Source organism: Strigops habroptila, chromosome 3 (assembly GCF_004027225.2).
Source record: "Strigops habroptila isolate Jane chromosome 3, bStrHab1.2.pri, whole genome shotgun sequence".
In the NCBI taxonomy this organism is placed as follows: domain Eukaryota; kingdom Metazoa; phylum Chordata; class Aves; order Psittaciformes; family Psittacidae; genus Strigops; species Strigops habroptila.
In genome coordinates, this window is record NC_044279.2 from 62,260,341 (window position 1) to 62,280,617 (window position 20,277).

At 37.2% G+C, this 20,277-nt stretch overlaps 2 protein-coding genes across 2 annotated transcripts in view; one reads left to right on the top strand and one right to left on the bottom strand.

The window, feature by feature from the left end:
* PLCZ1 (phospholipase C zeta 1) overlaps window positions 1-10,080 on the top strand; it is a 52,716-nt gene extending 42,636 nt beyond the window's left edge. The window contains exons 10-13 of the mRNA XM_030479184.1: window positions 1,418-1,590; window positions 4,970-5,102; window positions 6,807-6,956; window positions 9,998-10,080. Of these exons, the coding sequence (XP_030335044.1) occupies window positions 1,418-1,590; window positions 4,970-5,102; window positions 6,807-6,956; window positions 9,998-10,080 (539 nt within the window). The remainder of the gene's footprint in view (window positions 1-1,417; window positions 1,591-4,969; window positions 5,103-6,806; window positions 6,957-9,997) is intronic.
* Window positions 10,081-12,222: 2,142 nt separating this feature from the next.
* PIK3C2G (phosphatidylinositol-4-phosphate 3-kinase catalytic subunit type 2 gamma) overlaps window positions 12,223-20,277 on the bottom strand; it is a 205,220-nt gene continuing 197,165 nt past the window's right edge. Inside the window, exons 34-35 of the mRNA XM_030480440.1 lie at window positions 18,763-18,888; window positions 12,223-13,131 (exon numbers count right to left, since the gene is read on the bottom strand). Coding sequence (XP_030336300.1) covers window positions 12,979-13,131; window positions 18,763-18,888 — 279 coding nt within the window. The 3' untranslated portion in view covers window positions 12,223-12,978. The remainder of the gene's footprint in view (window positions 13,132-18,762; window positions 18,889-20,277) is intronic.

Below are 20,277 nucleotides of genomic sequence, written 5' to 3' on the forward strand. Positions count from 1 at the left end.
TGGGGCTTTTTTAGGCAAGGTTCCCAATTGTTCCTCCTTCACCGCGTGTTGGGTCATGTTGCAAAGCAATCTTAGCTAGCACAGATGGGATTCCTTTCAGATGAAATAGAGGGTGGCACTCCAGGAGCACTTGATGTATTCCAGCTATTAATTGATACTGAGGTCATGGGACCAGGCTAGAGCTCTCTTTGAAGTAACCCCAGTGAAAACATGCATAGTGCAAACATTACATCCATAATACCAGATGCTTCACTCTACAGATCTGTTCTTATTTGTGTCACTTACTGCAGATTTTTTTAAAAGTATCATCAAAACAGTGAAGAAACAAATATTTTTTTGCAGTGAAACAGATCTAATTTTCTTGCATTTTCCACATGAGATAAGGATTTCTGAATTCTGCGAAATGTTCATTCAGTATATTTATATTATCTCATAGGAACATGTAATAAGGTCCTCCTCCTGAATTATTATGAGTCACTTGTACTGTTTAAAGTCTTCATTTTTTTTCCTACCAAGCCATCAAGTAAATCACTTTTTATCATTTTCTATTTAACACATGTCATGTTATCACTTCACTGATTTGACTTGTGTATTTTCTATTTTGAATGTGTCAGGAAGCTCCAGTGTATTGGAATGGGGGGAAATTTCATTAAACAGGTCAATTTCAATGTTGGTTTTATCTCATGAATTACAATATCCTGTTGATGAGAAGTGTGTTATTTTATTATTGCTCCTGCAGCAAACCAGAAGTGTTTTGAGATCCCAAGGAAAGGAAAATCTGTCAGGTATATACAAACAGTAAACACCAGTACTGGAGGATTAAGCTTGAAGAGAAATTGCTCATATAAATTTAAGAAGACTTTTAAAATTGCTTCGACTTCTATAAACGTATATGTATTTGTACTGAATATTCTAGCTCTAAACTAAAGCTTACTGATCTTCTGGGTGACATGCTTTTGTGATGAATTTTGCACCATAACTGTGGTTAGTTATACACCTATGTTTTTGCCTTCTTCACCAAAACTTTGTAAGCAGGTTCAGGGAGCAGGATCTTGCTGCTGTAGAGAAATGAGTATGTGAATTTAGTCCTTATGGAGAAAAAAGATCTCTCATTTTGTATTATCCAAGGTCTAATTTAGAAAGAAAAGGAAAAACACACAATGCAACTGCAGCGTAAGAACTATAGGGTAATTCTTAAAATGTAGTGCAGTTCTAAATAGTGCACTTCCTTTGCACATGAATCATTCATTATTGAATACTGCTGAATTTAAGAGAAATAACAGAATCTTACGTATGAGTTGAAAGATTTTTATTTTAATCTTTTTTGCTTTTGGGTTTACTATTACTGTCAGAGAGTTATTTTATAAAGTAGTATGGACTCCACATCACTAAAATCAATATTTATTTGATTTTATAGTGGCCTTAAACTTCCAGACGCCAGGAATACAAATGGAATTGCAAAATGGAAAATTCCTAGACAATGGTGGTTCTGGCTATATTCTGAAACCAGAATTCTTGAGAAATCAAGGTGCAACATTTACCCCACACAATGTGGGAAGATACAGTAGATCAATGTCTCTGTCAATAAAGGTAAGCTTAGTTAGTTACTGGTTTGTTCCATAAAATGTGAAAACAAATGTCATGTAGTTCAGACCTATTTCTATGCATTATTTGACATTTTATCCTCATTTCTGGTTGTTGGGAAGTTTAACGTTTTTTCTTAATGACATGTTAAAACATGTCATACAGTATCTACTGCTGCTTGGATGGTTTCCCATCTGTAGTTCACTTATGTTTGCTAAAAACATGTAGGTGTTCAGAAGTTGTAAGAGTTTGTAAAAATACATGAGTTTTCATGGTGTTGTGTGCAGAAATATAACTTTCACTGTGTTGCAAGTGTAGCTGACAAAGGGACTTGTCAGTTACTGTTGTGGGCACTGAACTCTGAAAAATTAAAAATCGAATGTGCACTTTTGGTGTTATTTTAAGTATTAGTAATACCACATTTACTATTATAATGCTAACTGACAAATGGAAATGTTTAAAGATACAATAGGAAGATTTATGCTGCTTTTAAATTTCATTATCTTCCTGTGCATACATAAAGAGCTATCATCCTAAAATGATATAAATAAGTGTAAAAAGGGGGCTGAATCAATAAGCCTTTGAATTATTTCTACTTTCTACTTCTCTCAAATTAAAATCTGATTTACTTCTTAAAAATATTAGAAATACATGTCATTTTAAGATAATGGTTTAGAAAACCCCTTATTTTGAGTTCAAGTAGATGTTTTGCAATTGTTCACTATTTAGAAAACTACCTTTCCCCAATGAAAAAGTGCTATTTCTGGTTACATAGTACACTACCGGCATAAATGCCATTTAATTAGCATAAAATTAGTGTATAATTACTATTTTGTTTCTTTCAGAAAAATAAATGGTAGAGATAAAGCATTAGTTAATAACAGTTATAAGATACTTACATAATGTATGCAGCTAATCAAGAACATTTTAGTGTCCTAACAGTAAGCATACCAATTATGAATAGACATTACTGGGTGATTTCAAGCACCCATGCATATACATCAGTTATGTTAGCCCTTATCTGTATAAAGCTGGAATTAATTAGGATGATGAAAAATCCACAATTGTAATGCAGGAGACAGACAAAATCATTGATAATGGTAAGGAAATTTCTGAGTTTGGAAGAAGTTGGAAAAGAGAAAGGACAGTTCTTTTCCCTCACCTTATCACTCTACAACTACTTGAAAGGAGGTTATAGTGAAGTGGGGGATTGGTCTTTTCTCCCAAGTAACAAGCAATAAGACAAGAAGAAACGGTCTCAAGTTGCTTCAGGGGAGGTTTAGATTGGATATCAGGAAGAATTTCTTCACTGGGGGGGTTGTCAGGCATTGGAACGGGCTGCCCAGGAATGTGGTTTTGTCGCCATCCCTAGAGGTATTGAAAAGACGTGTAGATGTGGCACTTAGGGATGGTGGACTTAGTGGTGGACTTGGCAGTGCTGGCTTGGGGGTTGGACTTGATGATCTTGAAGGTCTTTTCCAACCTAGATGATTCTGTTCTGTTTTGTATTATAGACTGAGGATGTAGACTGAGACTATAGGTTGGGTAGTGAAGGATACGAAGAAGCAACAGCATCCTAACAGCTGAGGGACTGTAGGGCACAGACAGCCCCATTGATGAAGTCAGCAGCAAAAACCAGGAAATGGTTGAAGACAAGAAGAGTCAGAGGCAGCAGTTAAAGGAAAACTGGCTTCTGCTAAAGAAGAGATAATAATTTGACGAATTGAAAAATTACTTATCAGAGGGCAAAGATATAAAACATCTGGGGGTCAAATTTCTCAAACTGACTGTGATTGAGTGAAGAATGTAAGTGAACACAAAAATCACACAGGGCCCAACTTCATGGAATTCAATATCCTTCTTAACCTGATGTGCCACAATTCCCATCAACAAGAAGCATATAGCCTTTGAAGCAGAAATACAAATACGCAAGGTGCTTCATAAGGAACCTTCTGAGCCTGCTGTGTTATTTACTACTCTCTCTATACAGCTACTTCACATTGGGTCTCAAAAACTGATTGGATTTACGGATTTTGGTCATAGTGTGCTGAAAAAATCTCCCTCCTTTCCCACCCTGTGGGAAATACAGTTAGATATAATCTGGCAGTGGGGAAGCAGGACTTGGCCAATATGCCTGATTTTTCATCATGATATTCAGGAATGTCAAAGAGCCTCCCCTCTAAGTGTGCAGTCCATCAGTGCTTGGATCTTGCATAGTGAAGGTGTTTTAGCTGTTTTCTGGAAAGAAAGGGACAGTATCAGGGTTTGCTTAGCCACTGTTCTTCAATATTTCAGGCTAGAACTCTCTTTGGAACAAGGTGATACAGAAAACAGCTAAGCAAAAAGTGGAATCTGTGGGGTTTGATTTTTTGGTGGTTGACAGGGGAATAAGAATCTGTATCAGTTTTGATGCTTAGTCCTGAGATCTGGATCATGAGTCATATCTTCCACCTAGGCTTACAGGCTTGTATATCTCTCTTGATACATTCCATACGTTTATTTCTAAAAGCAGATTACAGTACAGATGGTTATTCTCTCCTAGGTGTCCTGAACTATAGACAGAAAGCAGAAAAAGCTGTGACTTTCATAAATCTTTTCTTAGGCTGGGTGCCAGACTATAGGGCAGTCTGAGGCAAAATTTCCAGGTAGCTAACTAAATTAAGGAGAAAAGCGTCAGGGAGCCTACTAAATGCAAAGGTTTTATGTGTTACTGTGATAGGGAAGGAACACAGGTAAGGCATTCTGCTACGTACCCTGTAACACAATGCTGATGTTACTGTGGGTGTTAGTGCTGGTCCACTAGGCACAGCTTTAATAAGAATTTATGAGCTTGATCTCAGAAAATGCAAAAATCATGAGACTGATTTCTCCTACATTAGTATTTTGCATGGTAATCAAGTATAATTTTAATGGCTAAATATTGAATAAAAACTTAAATCAGAAAATTATTATTTAAAGCATTATATCAGATTTATTTATTTATTTATTACGATGAGGGTGAGGAAACACTGGAACAAGTTGCCCAGAGAAGTTGTGGCTGCCCCATCCCTGGAAACATTCAAGGTCAGGTTGGACAGGGCTCTGAGCAACTCGATCTAGTTGAACATGTCCCTGCTCATTGCAGGAAGGTGAGACTGGATGACCTTTAAAGGTCTCTTCCAACCCAAACTACTCTATGAAATTAGCCAAGAATTAAATTAAATTGGAAGCACCATATTCTTAATCTCATTGTGTTTAATATGTATTTTATAACAGCTTATGGCTGGTATATGCTTCTTATAGTAGTTTCTTATGGAACAGTTTTTGCTACTATGACTACTACATGGACACTATGTAAAGTTCATTCTTACAGTTATTTCAATACACTACGACTTTAATTTTGCAGCTCATCAGTGGTCACCAGTTACCGCCCAGTAGCCTGTCGAAGACTAACAAAGCTGACCCTTTGGTGCAGATAGAAATCTACGGTGTTCCAGAAGATCAAACAAAAAAAAGATCTAGTGTTATAAAAAGCAATGGTGAGCATCAGTCTTACTCTTTTGACTGTGAACAAAGCACAATACAACTATATAATGAACTACCATTTTTTTCTTCATCTGAAGAAGTTGTTATGTACTTACAGAGACTGACATTATTTTTCTCTAGACTAGGATATTCTGGCACAAAATCTGTAGAAGTTCATGCTACATTCCATTTTTGTAGGCTAGTAGTTGAGGAAGCAGGAACTCTCCTAGTTAGTAGTACTCTCCCGAAGGAAGACAGAATGCATTGTCTTTACTCACTGCTGTGGGCTCACCCTGGACAGCAGCTCAGCCCCACACAGCTGCTTGCTCACTCTCCCTCAGTGGAATGGGAGAGTCGGAAGGGCAGAAGTGAGAAAACTGTTGGATTGCGATACAGTTTAATAGGCAATGCAAAAGCTGTGTGTGCAGGCAGAGCAAAAGAATTCATTCAACTCTTCCCACTGGCAGGCAGGCGTTTAGCTATTGCCAGGAAAGCAGGGCTTTGCCACATATCATGGCAACTTGGGAAGACAGACACTGTAACTCTGTTTTCTCTTCCTCCTTCTTTCTCCCAGCTTTTTTATGCTGAGCATGATGTTATACAGCTTGTGGTAGCCCCTTGGCCAGTTGGGGTCAGCTATCCTGACTGTGTCTCCTCCCAACTTGTGCACCCCTAGCCTCCTTGCTGGGGTGGGGAGGGGAGAGTTGCAGCATGAGAAAGAGAGAAGTCCTTTACACTATGTAAGCATTGCTCAGCAATAGCTAAAACATCAGTGTGTTATCAACACTGTTTTGGTCACAAATCCAAAACATAGCATCATATGGGTTGATATGAAGAAAAATAACCCTTTCCAGCCAAAACCAGTACACAAATTGTTATAAAGATTTTTTTTCTGAAGTAGTTTCTATGACTTAACCACTTAGCTTATATGAAGTTTCTAGTAGGACTAGTCCCTTAATTGCTTGACAGTGTACTCTTTGCAGTTGTCTTCGAGCATTCACTTACCTTTATCATATAGATCTTCTTGATGCCTCAGAAGAAAAGTTCCTTGTGATCTCCCTTCTTCTATGCCTCTGTCTTCTATTTTTCTTTTTTTTCCTTTTTGTAGATGGCTGCTGTTTTAAGCTGGCCCCTGAATTTCTTCTCTCAAGCCAAAGCATCTTCCTCCTGTCCCACATCCTCTTTTTGTATTTTTAGTCAAGTGATCACTTTGCTACCTTAATTTATTTAGCTCCTGCCTCATTTCCAGTGCTGTAAAAGGAGAAATTTTGGCAAAACCATTAAATCAGTATGGCTATAGGAAAGTTTTAGTTGAGCAGAGGCTTTTAACCTGGCTATCACTGTCCCATTTTGCTGTCTTCTGAGATGACAGTAACTTTCTTAGGCTTTTGATTTACACTATTATGTAGCTAATGCATGACAAACTCTTAGAAGGGGCTGGCCTGCATACAGTAGGCAAGTCCCAAACTCTCTATGTTTGCTTCATTCTGAGAACTTCCATCTGATAGTTTTAAGTCCACAATCTATACAAAAAATATGACTTATATATTGCTTCAGTCAGTGGGAGTCTCATCATTTGTTTAAATGGGCACAGAAATCTAGGGAGAAAGAATGAATCTTTACCAGTTCAGACTATTGATAGCAGATACAATAATTCAGGTATTAAGTAGAATGAATGCAATGGTATTTTTATACTGTATATTTTCTCTTTTCATCAGCTTTGAGCCCTAGATGGGATGAAACTTTCTCTTTTACCATCCAAGTTCCAGAACTGGCATTGATACGCTTCTGTGTGGAAGATGAGATATCTCTGGTTTCAAATGAATTCCTTGGTCAATACACTTTACCAGTGCTCAGCCTAAATAAAGGTAATATTTTCATATAAGCTACTTATAATGGCTCAAAACAAAACAAAACAAAACCCTACAGCATTTCAGGCTTTTATCATTAGTGTAGGATTGATAGAATATAGCATTATGTTTATCTCCCAAAGGAGAGAGAAACCATAGGTAAAAATTGCACTCTGTTTTTTTAAGTCACTGTAGTCTCTGAATGTAAGCCCACAGTGTAGAAATCAAAAGGATATTAATAACAGTCTATTATTTCTACTGCAGTATTCCATTCTAGATAGCAACTTCTCAGATGGTATTTTAACACACTGCAATAGGAAACAGGAAAAGAGATTAGTCAGAAGCACTACAAAGGCAACAGTTTTGTGCACTTTCTACTCAGGCTCAAAACCCAATATGAGCCAAATTAAAAAAAAAAAAACAAAACCAAAGCCAAAACCTAAAATCAACCAAAAACTAAACACCAAAAAATGCTCAGGTAACCTATCTGCAACTTTTCAGAGTGGAGAATGAAGAATATAAATTAAGGAAAATATTTATGTTATTTTTTATGCTAGTGTTTCTTTTACTGTACCAGTGTAGCTTCTGGAATTGTACATGATTAATAGGCAGCACATAAAGAGCAGACACAGAAGTCAGTAGGCCAAGGAGAAAAGCTTATGTAAAATGGCTACTTACTATGTTAAATTTCCAAAGCTGTTTCTGACAAAACAACCAACCAACTTTTATTAGTGAATGAAGATGTGAAGGCAAAATGTTGGAGCAGGCAATGGGCACTGTGCCTTTTTTATTAAGCTTAACAGGATTTTTAATGGCTTTTTCTTTCCAGGTTCTGAAATCATAAAGCTGTTTGTGAGTCTTAGTTGAGGTTAAGGAGTTACACAAGAACAAAGAAAGACCTTGCTCTTAAAGCACACTTCCTTTTTTTTTTCAACATAAATTTTTACACTGATCACCTTTTACTTTCATTTTATTTATATATTTCAGGATAAAGATTAAAAATCCATGCCAACTCAGGATGTCTGAGACAAATCTAAGTAGCAGACACTGAAGCTTGCATATGCTTGAAAAAACATCAATTTGTCTCTAATGTGCCTGTAGAAATCTCAGCTAAAATTGGGAATTCATGTTTTGGAAAAGTAAGAGCAAGCTGATTCTACAGGAAAGATTCTGGGTGTAGTACTTCAAAATGCTAGGAAATGAGTATAGGTACAAAAACTATAAACAGTGCCAAACAAATTGCCCAATCCCTGCTTAACACAACATAAAAAATATAAGATGTCCTCAAGATATCCAGAGGCATAAATAAAAATGCTTTTAATAGATGAACTGACAGATAATTTCAAAATTTATCTCAATGCTTAACATTGAGACCTCTGGATTCCAGGTCTGTAACCATGGCTTTTCTTTAGGTACCTAAACTCCCCAAATAGTGAAACGGGAAAATAACGTGTCTTACAGAGGGAGTCACAACAGCCTAGATTTCTTAGGAAAGAACTGTCTAAACCATTCTGAAGAGTGAGTTAGGATTTCAGTTTTACTCTTCACGGCTCCAATTGCTTTAATGTGTATTACAAGACTGAGCCTTCTTCCCTGGGATTCATACCCCTGAGGTGCCCCCTTAGGGCGAGTTGCTTCCAAAAGCTAAGCAGTGCTTACATCTTTTTTTTCTTTGACAGGCAGAGGGACAAAGTTGTGCCATTGCCACCCTCTGCCAGATTTGCTCTTGAAAGAATTCAAATGTATATCATCACTGCCTTCCTTTTCCCAGCAGCAGCCTCCCAACTCAGTTGTAGCATACACTGGGGAAGAATGCTTGCTGCCCACATGTACCAGTATTTGATTTTTCATGCAGTGATTAAGTAGGTATGCTCTGATTAAGCAGGTATACTCAGAGGGGCTGAAGGTGAGAATAATTCCCTAACTGGATGGTCTTTAACCTTTAGCAAGAGTAGTGGGGGTCCTGGGTTACAGTCCCTGTCCCAATGAGTCTGCCATGTAGAATACTAATACAGGATAGGAATTCAATTATTACTGCTATTATCATTGGATCAATTAATAGTTAATTATTTCATACAATAAAAAAGTCGTACTCCTCTCAGAACACTTTGTAGAATATTCTCTAGGTAGGGGCTAGAACATGGTCTTTAGAAATGAGTCTTAGTCCTTGAATGCATCTTTGGATAGGAAATAAATCATGTCTTCTAGACACTTTTGAGATCAACTTCTAAAAGTTGATCTCAAATGCATATTGCCTGGCCTCAGCTTTAATATCTGCTGCCCACAAGATACTTAGTTAAATAGCTGCAGTTATATATACATAGATAAAACACACAACATGTTTTTTAATCAGTTACATTATCATTATTATGAAATAATAGGCATTTACAGTCATCTAAAGCAATACAGGCTCAGGATTTTGGAGAGGGGATTTTGTTCTTCAAGCAGGCAAATTAAGTGTGAAGTTGAGAACTGTAGCTTCTCCAACTGCTTCAACAACCAGATTAACATGTAGTTTCTGAGGCATGCCCTATTTCTGACACTGGGAATCACTCATATGTAAAAGGAGATCCTTAACAGACTTAAGATGTCATGGCAGAAGATCTTACACTACACTTTTTTTCTGCCCTCGCTGGACAGTTCATTACTGCTGCAACACCATTCTTCTCTAATGCACTAACACTGTTGATTCACAAGTTATTAAATTTGCTGTCAGAACAATGCATGCAGCACATAATATCTTTGGATGTTAAAAGATATGCTTTCTCCATGTTTAAATATCACCGAGCTAAAAGTCTTTAGTTTGAAAAAAACCACCACATCCTGGAAGACACTGGAGTTTTTCACTCTGTGTCAAAAAACACCAGAATTTAAATACTGCAAATGTAGAGGAGAAAATCAGGAGAAATGGGATATGGGTTTTGTATAATTTCAGTTTATTTTAAAAAGTTATTTAAAGTATCATAAATTATGCCTTATTTGCATAGATCATAAACCCACTCCATCTTAATCTTTGTGTTTGTGGTTAATACACTAATTAAGTGCCATTATATTTACAGGTTACCGTAATGTTCCCCTGTTGGCCAAAGATGGTACCAATCTCAAACCTGCATCACTGTTTGTTCATATCTGGTACTATTAATGACACTTTGCAGTAACAGTTCTGAAGGATCCCCCCCCCCCGCTCAATAAAGCAACATCACCTGGCTTGCAACAACCCAGTGGTCTGGTTTCCAGAGTGGTATGTTCTTGAGGTTTTATTAAGCTAATGGAACTTCTTGTGTGAGTAAATAGTATCCTGAATAAGTAATGGCTACTGACATTGGCTCTACCATTATTTAGAAGTAATTCATACAGACTGGACTTTTTGGGATATTTTTTAAATTAAGTTTATTTCACTTGCAGCTAGTTTCAAAATTATGATTAATTACTGAGAAGAATAGTCTAATATTTATGATCTGAGATTGCAAAATTTTGAGAATGTTACATTGACATTTTTATTTGTATTGAACAAAATTTCTTACCACTGTATCTCTCTGAGGGAACAGGAAAAATTACACATGCAATGTACCCTTTCTGACTGGGCTACACCTATGTCCACTGTGATTTTGCTACCTGGGAAATAGTTTTGAGGAAAAAAAGCAGCTCTTACAATGATAAAAACTCAGATGCTAATATCAGTACCTTTTCTTAGCTTAGTCTTCAAATCCCTGCTGCTAAAGACAGACAAATAATTCACAGACTGATTTGTGAAGTGCTATGTTCCTCATAACAGCAGGGCGCTCAGGATACATCTTACTGTGAACTCAGGAAATAGGAAGTACAATGCTTTGAGGTGGATTAGAAAAATTTTAGAATAGGCAAGGGCTGATTGTGTGATTTCAGTTCTCTGAGGACAACTTCTTGCCTGACATATAGCTATTGGTGTAGATCTTGCCCATCAGACACAATGTTCCCATCTTCCTTACAAAACTGAAGCACTGTTGAGCTTCCACAGTTCTGTATCATCTACCCAGTTAATCACAGCTTTCTTACTCAAACATGTGGAGTTTTTTTTAAAAGGATGCTATTTTGATAGGTTTGTTTCTTTAATACTGAAGAGTATTGCTGATGTTTGCAGACAGTTCTGATAATATTACATTTTAATGCTCTTTTTATTTAATGCCATTTTAATGCAATTTTATATAATGTTGCTCTAAGATGGAAAATCAGGGCATGCAGTAAACAATGATTAGAAAATGTCACAGGAAATAACACTATTAGAAAATTGCATTATATTTATAATAAGGAAACCAAGACAGTAGACTAAGAAGATGCTAAAATCAATATTGAACTGTAAGGTCAGGTAATTTGATAACGTTTAAGCTGGCCTCAATATGTTTTCTGTGCTTGAGTGACAAGACACCTGATTCTTTACCCAGGAGAGCCTATAATCTCAAATGTTAGACTTACTGATCTTTGTAGTGATCATATTTGTATGCTAGCCAATATCCCTTTCATGTGGTAAATATTTTATATCTTTTTTTCAGCTCTGAAGAATATTAATAATATTAATATTCAAGCACAGGTCCCCCCAGCTCTCTTTACTGAGGAGTTTAATACACCAGGTTGCCTGGGGAAATTATTCTCAGATAAAAACTGACCAAGTGACATAGTCAATTGGTTTGATGCTGAGAAAAACTCCAGCTTATTTAGTTTCCGAAATAACATTCCTAGTCCCATTTCAGGAGCTTTATACAACACTACCTTCTGAAGACTGATTTGTGAGTGTCCTTTGAGAGAAGAAGGCAATAATCTTCAGCTTCTGGCATTACTATCCCTCTGTTGACCACTTTTCTACCTGGTAGGACAAATGTCAGACCTACTCAGTATATGGTAACTTAAAATTTTACAGCAGATCAGATGGCAAATAAACATGTCTCCTGTGCCTTAAAAATGTGCCCTTGGTCCTGGAAAGGTATATATACATGGTCAGCTACGTGTGTCTAAGAGGCTGGCAGTAATGGACATTCTGGCTGCCCACATGCTAAATGTTCAAAGATGTGCTTAAGTGCTTCCTCAATTTAGGTAAAAATGCTTTGAAGAACAGAGCCTATAATTACCTCAGTGAGCTCAAAGGAACCACTCACGTTCATTGTTTAATATGTATATGTACCTTTTATAGCCCTTAGGTCAATGCATGTATTGACTTGATTCCCTTACACAGCATAAGAATGCAATGCAGTAAGACTGGTGAACAAAGATTCCGTATAGTATGATCTTAAACAAATACCACACTGAAAGCTCACATTCACTATGTTTTATTTGTGATATTAGCTTCCGCCTTCTCCTTTCTTCCCACAAATAACCAGTTATATCTGCTTCTTGGATGTCAGAATAAAAGAAATAATGACATATCGTATCGACAAATTAATATCCTGAATTGAACAGTACATTGCATCAAAAGTTAAAAGCACACAACATATACTGCCCAAAATGTGTAACATGCAAAGCTTTTAAGTTCTTTTTAAAAAGGGAAAAAAAAAAAAAGTATTGATTGTATAAGATGTAATGTAAAATTTCCTAGACATTTGAAATGTATTGGCACCCAGGGAACCATCCCATGGTTCTCTGGTGAAATCATCACATACAGTGGGGTCATAGAGGATGCTGACAAATTACACCATTATCAGCATTGTTTCAACAGTGTCAGTGGAATTAATGGGCAAAGAGTTAGGCCTCACACTTCAATGTGTACAGATGTTAATATTTTTACAGTACTATTTAATACAAACAAACTAAAAATCTTTATTGCTGTCATAAGAATTTACTGCATGCTGCTACAGGTTCCTAGCATGTGATTTGTTAAACTCACACTGACAGGAATCTGTTGCAGGAAGATGGTAGCAATTTTAAGATAATAGCCTTATGATTAGAAATGTTAAGGTATGTGATCAGCAGATGACTGCATATTCTCAAGGGCAACTGAGACAAAATGTACTGTGGGAAATGGGATAAAGAAACATTAGTGGATAAATAATTGAATTATCTCAGACGACATTTAAATTACACTGTTTCCCAGCGGATACCACTTTTCTTCATTTAACTGGACACTGCTCAGTTGAATGTTAACAGCTCCCACAAATGTTCCTTTGCTTTTCACAACAAGCTTCAGTATATGGCCTTGGAGCTCTGTGACTTTGTCATACACAACCTGAAATAACATACAGTGAAACAGATAAAAAACCCACCTCAATTTTATGAATTTGTGAATCTATTTGACAGGCAAACCAATTACTTTAATACAGCATTCAGGATAACCAATACAACTTTGTAAGAATTGCTCTGAACCGCCCTCCATAATTATAAACTACTAACCATCAGCCAAGTTCACTTAACTTTGTGAATTTACCTCAGAAATACATTTGACCATATGTACTTTATATAAAAGAGATTCTGCCAGTTTAGGCTTGTGAAATCTGATACCAAGCATTTGCAAATAAATTTGAAACCTGTGTTGTGCAATGCTTAAGGAAAAAAATAGGTATACATAATTTTCCCCATGAAAATTGAAACTCTAAGTTAAGCAGAGTTTTGAATTCAAATGTGAAGAAATATCAGATCCTCCATGAAGTTCATCAGCAAATGATAATATGGTTGATTTTGTGGAGGAAAGATTCAGATGGAAGGTACTCATCATGGGCAGCGGCATGAAAACAAAAGATAGCTAATTCTGCAGAAGTGTAGATTATCTTTTCATAGCAGATGCTTTGAGAAGTGGTATTGCTCTTCTGCAAAAAACAGAAAAAAACCCTGAGGAAAACAGTGTTTTTTAACCTATGTTTTTAACCTATGTTTTTTCAACCTATGTATGTTGCATTTGTTACATGTTCATTAGTAGTACCTTAAAGCAACTTTATGTTGCATTGGTATGTCTTATAAAGGTGTATCACATCAATGCATAGTACCTCAGAATTTTTCCTCAGTACTGTGCTTGCGACTAAACCTTGTGCTACATACCAGAATTAAAAAAGATCAAGCCAAAGCAAAATCAAATTTTCTTCTAAGCAAGACTTCCATAAAATTTCATAACTGTTCTAAATCAAACAAACCTGTATAAATTTTACCATTTCAGTACAAATAATTTTAAGCATGATTCTGGTTGCAAACTGCATCCAAATGTGCCCATTATAAAAATGTTTGCAGTTTTTAATGGAATTGTCAAATATTAAACATGACAGAAAGCTCAGCCCACTCAGTAGAAGTTGTAGAACTGGAATATCTCTGAGTTTGGACCCAATTTAGCAAGTGGAATTTACTAAATTTAGATGTTTCTGTTACTTGAGTAGTGCTGTTAATACTTCTCAAATTAAATGAGACAGCTTGCTTAGCATCTCTTTAGAAGATTACTAAACCCTATAGTTTTTAAAATATCCTTGAAATTACCTTAATACTATGAGAAGACACTGAGGTTAATTATGAAATGTTAATGGTGTATTTTCTGAATTTTAAAAAACCAGTCTGGAGTGGTAGGCTAACATGAACAAGTTGCATTCAGAACAGATTTCTATGTTTCAGTCTCTGCATTAACCAAAAACTGCTGAGTGAACTGCATGTGGGTTGCTAAAATGTGAAAGAATGCTCTCAGCTAGTTTCAGGCCTGAAAGGTAAGCTTTGTTAAGAGAGGTACATTTAATCTAAAATTTGTATGGCTGGAAATGTTTTCCTATTTTAGCTGCAATGGAAAATGCTTTAAATTTTAATCTCCCTGTGCAGTTTAGAAAGCAAACACAGTGACATACTGTCACTTCAGAAGAATGGGAAAGTGAAACTGCCTAAAAGGTGTTTGCCAGGCAACCTGCTTGGATTTACTCTGCAGTCTGAATGCGGTCTATACTGAGAAAAGAAAAGTCAGACCGAGCCCCCTCTAGCTTGGATCTCTGCGTTGGACTGCTGAGACCTCTGTGTACCTCCAATTATAAGAAGCAGAAATGGCCAAAGGAGATGTTCTTCAGACAGGGATAGAGTTAATAGAGGCTTAGCATCAGCAATTCTCCTCTTACTGGCAACACAAAAGTGGCTCTGAACTTCAGGGTTGTACCATTATGGCCTTGGCTGCCACCGTGGGACTGCAGAGTGATTCCGTCTGCACTGCCAGCTGCAGAGATGTTGCAGCGAGTGCCAAACAGACTGAACAGGACATCAGGCTACTCTGGCAGCAAGCACCAACAGACAGGATACCAAGCTCCATGGTGTAGGTGGATCATCAGTGCCGTGGAGATGAATACTGCCACAGGATGTGGGGGAAAGAAAAACTGTCCCACTCACTTTTCTTAACTAGCTTTTACTAGAAAGGTCTTACCAGGGAGCAACATTTCCTTTTCCATTCAGAAACCTTTGTAAATCATAATTTGGAATAGCTGCCATGAAAGTCACGCCCGGTGCTTTTCGGTTCTGATGTTTACAGTGCCTATTTCACCAAATTGCATGTTAAATAAAAATTCCAGCTTCTCTGTTCCCCAGTGGCATCTCCCCACCAAAACCAAAGTGAAATGATGGAGAAATTAAAAAAGCAAGGACAGGTATAAAAAGCAATAATACAATTTAGAATAAATCTATGATTTGATTACTGAAGTGATACTAAGGTTACTGTAGAAAGATGCCTTAATATCTTTGCCACTATAATAAAGGTATCATCTTCAGCTGTTGCTTTAAATCACCAAAAATGTACATGTAAGCTGTAAGAGCTAAGAAATCTTCAGTATAGTAGATTACAACAGGTGTGAACTGGGGAAGTGAAGAAATTTCAATCTTCGGACAAAAGGAGGCTTTAAGCTTTGAGCAATGACAGACCTTACAGTGCAGGGTGTGTAGTCTTCAAATGATCCCTAAAAACTTTCTAAAATAGTGTTATAAATTCAGCTGGAGTAAGGTATAAATCATCAGGATGTAGGGACAGAAGAAAGGTCTAGAGATAGCTGAATCAGTATGTGGATAAAACAGAGAGCAGAATTTCATAATCAGAACTGTTCAGTCCTGAAATGATTTTGTAGTAAGAATATATGCCTCCCATTTATACAGCTAGATCAAATGGAGGTGAGCTATATGTGGCCACACAGCAAATCAGTGGGACAGTTAAGGCAGGAATCTAAGCATTCCTGGCTCCGAAAAGAGAAGCACTGTTGACCTACGGGAGTCTAATGACATTTTAATTGTAAATGTGGGACAGTTGCTTCTCCTTAGGTAGCCATGGCACAGTTCCTAGATTTGCTTTTAATTGTCCAAATTATCTTTGACACACAGTGCTGGGGGAGCAGCTGTGCCTCCTGGTGCAGTTCTCTCCTCCCCTTCCATCAAGCTCGCTGGGGCTATTCTGGGTGTTGCAGGCCAGCGTCCCCTCTGCTCCGATGGCAACTGCAATAACACTAACAGTGTGATATGGCCCAAGAACATTTGCTCACATTTGGCCACACCCCAAGGGCAGGACTGAGAGAGGTCGTTCTTGTTCTGGCTTCATTCTCGCAATGTACACTCTGCTCTGTCTTGGAGGTTTGCTTATTTTGTGGGTGTGCATACATGCAGACACTCAAGAGACAAACTGGGGACAACTGAGACCTTGAATCATGTCTCGGAGCAAATGCTACACATATGAGCAAGATCCTACTGCAGTTGGTTCTGGTTATTGAAGCTTTTTTTGGCAAGAGTTTAAACTTAAATCATTCAGATTTATCTTCAGTTTTTTTACTTTCCTTTACTACTGTGGAACCTCCTGAGTAATTCTTCTTGATTCCTAATGATCTATAAACAGGTATATATCTTTTTTCTCTTCAGACTGCATTCCATTTTTCCTCTTCTTCTCAACCATCATTTTTTAATGCAATGTTATACCACTGTGAATGCAACAAACTCCCAAATCCAAATAAAGGAACAAGAGAAAAAAGGAGTGCTTGTTAAAAGCAACTCCAAAACATTTGGCATAGTTCATTCTATTGTCGGCCCTCCTGGACTTTCACGTCTTTACTCTCACACACATGAGTAAAAATCAAAAATAAAATGCACTTTTGCAAGGCTGATAATTTGCTGTAGGCAGTCATAAGCAATAGAAGTACAAAACTGGAATCAAAAATACCCAAGAGAAGCACATTTCAGAATTTTCTCAGTCTCAAACACAGAGAGAAATTAATATACAGCTTCCTTCCAGCGATTTGGCTTTAATAAAAACTTATGAACTCATAAAAAAGGCTAGTACATTTCTGTACACAGCGTTTGGACAGTAACTAACTTAAAAGACAGCTGACATATTTTTAGTAGTTTTTCTTCCCTGGGGCAGCTTCTGCCTCAGTCTACCAGCCTTGGACAGAAAATGCATACAGAATTACATCACATATGGAAGAACAGAGCTGCTAACAGCACAAGCATCGGGTTTGAAATGTCCAAGTTCAACGGAACCATATGTCCCCACTGCGTTTAGCAGTTCCTGGTGAAAAAGACTGAGCATCTGTGAAGGCGGCTGTAAGTTTTGAGTAAAGGATATTAAAGTTTTCATGGAATTTCTCTTAACAGCAGTGGAATGCCCCTCAACCACAGTTAAATCTCCTCCCAGTGACTACTGTCTGACTGATTTGGGATTTTCTTGCATTCAACTTGATCTAAAAATGATTAGCATGATAATTGACTTCCAGTGTTCCTGGCTGGTTCTTGTCTGTAGTACGCTTGGGATTCTTTACAATGAATGTTATATAATCATATTATATTTCTTTGCTTTAAATACCCTTCAAATGTAAAGGAATTTCTTTAGACAGGTCAATTAGACTCATTCCACCGTCTCTTTGATTGCAAAAAAAGGAAAGAACATAACGAAAAAAAAATCCTAGTTCCCTGTTATTCTACTGCAGTACCATAGGGGGGTATACCCTCTGATACCATCTGTCTTGGCTGTTAGCAGCAATACTACTCTTACAGAAGCACTGAAAGTCATTAGTAAGTAGTTAACTTTTGTAATCGAATAGATGTGGGAAAAGAAAAATATTAAAATGACAGGACTGGGAAACCAGGAGATAAGGACTCTCAGTCTCAGCTAACTTACGTTTCATCATACTTTATCTATGAAACAGGGTGGAGTGGTAGTATTTTCCATGCTTTCAACTTTAAAACCTGCTCAAAGACGTTTGTAAATTCTTTTTAGATCTTTAGGAGATTTGTTATGTGCAATAATTATAATCCCCAATTCTACCTACTGTTTGAATCTCACCTGCCCTTACAAAAGAATATAGTTTATGCCACTTCCCATTCTGTTGTAAATGCTTCTCTATATAACTGTTTCTTTTCACCCAGAAGCACTTCAGTGGTGTGTGAAGTAATTATATATGGCTGTGAACTGCTAGCTTTTTCACATAGAAAGAACTTGGATATTTATTATTGTGATATCATTTAGGACAGTGCCAACCAATGTGATTGTTGATTTTCAAATGTGAATATGAATAACAGCATCCATTCAATTAGTAATTTTTATGTTATTGTACAATCTGCATTGAAAACAGCCTAGGTTTTGCTGCAACAATGCTTGGTCTCATTTGGCTAACATGTAACTGTGGTTATGGGGTAAGATAAAGCAGTGTGAATAATCCAACTGCTTTCCTGAAAAGAGAGACATAAAGAGACTGTTTCATTTCTGAGCAAGATGGAAACCAGAAGACTGTCCCCGTTTGTGGTTCAGCTTATGATACGTTCCTCCTTTTTGACCGTGTCCACTGCAACAGCTCTAAATGCCGTACTGTTATTTTATTTCAAGAGTGGGCAAAGAAAATCAAGTGAGAAAGAGTGGAAGAAAGCGACTGGTACTCACGATTTCATTGTAAGTAGGGTCAGAAGTTTTTGGAGCTGTTCTTGTTTTCCTTTGACTGACCTCATAAGGATCCGGCAGAAGATAAAATTCAGCATGTGCACTTGGGGCAGAGCCATCTGGGAGGCGCTGAAAAACAAAACGGTCATAAATATGAATGCCCATGTTCTAGCAAAGAAAACAAATAAAAAGTACCAAATGAAATGCGGACTTTAAGCAGACACAGAAACATGTTAGATTCTCAGTATTCTCTTAGCTAAACTGGAGTGCTAGTGCAGTACACAATAGGAATTCTTAGAATTCAGCTTAAGATCGAATCAGGAAAACAGAAATGAAATTATACAAGAACAAGATAAAATTGCCTATCTTTAATATTTTATGTTCTGATGGAAAAACCCTTAAGCCTCAGCCTACTTTAACTGTGTTTAATCTGATACAAAGTCTAGCACTTCCATTTTCCAGAGCAATGCATAGAAACTGGATTCTAGCCAGTAAGCTCCTACTGATTTTAACCCCTAAGTAGCAGTGCTGATGCTGAGGAGAACTGATTGTTTCTAAGGGTGTTTCATAAAGCATATTACTATAGAAAAGCCAGGAGCGTTTCCTGAAGCAATATGGGCAGAATAGGATTCTTACATTAACAGTCTTTCAAATCTCTGCCACTACTCAGCTGTAATTTTCTAGTTCAGGTTACTGAACGATATGCACCCTCACTGAAAGTGTTCAAGGGCAGGTTGGATGAGGCTTTGAGCAACCTGGTCTAGTGGAAGTTGTCCCTGCCTATGGTAGAGGGGTTGAATCTAGATGATCTTTAAGGTCCCTTCCAATTCTGTGATTCAATGATTCTATTCCACATATTCCATCTTATGGCAGCTACTTGAGAGCAGAGCCAATCTATTAACCAGGCTCAGCCATAAGCTACTGCTGGTGTATGGGGAATTTTTTGATAACTGCTGAACAGCTGTAAGGTCATTCGTAAAGCAACATTACAATTTCTCAGAAACCACACTGGTAGTAGGAGAGGCTTTAAAAGAATCCAGAAGAAACATAATCATGAAAAACTATGGAACATGTATCTTGCCAGCATATGTCACTTAGTGCTTAGCTTATAATTAATCAGAAACCTTTGTGTTGGCAACACAGTACACAATCAGAAAGCACAAAATAGGGCATATTAAAATATCAGTAATTTTAATTGTATTATCAGCATTTTAGGCAGCAAGTTTACCTGAGAGCTCACAGGCAATCCAGTGACAGGATGCAAACGAGAATACAGGCAAAAAGAAGTGATCTTAAAATGTTTGGAACTGATGAACCCAGAGCATTACACAGGCAGTTGCATTTATATTTCCCCTTGTAATTTTACCTGGCTCAGAATAAAGTCATTTCTCAGATTTTGATTATTCACAGTATGTGTCTAGAAATATGTGGCTTTCTTACAGGCGTTATCAACAACATACCCTTCTGACAGGAGAAACTGCTGGTGTCCTAGCAATAAATAACTTTTCTATGGGAAGA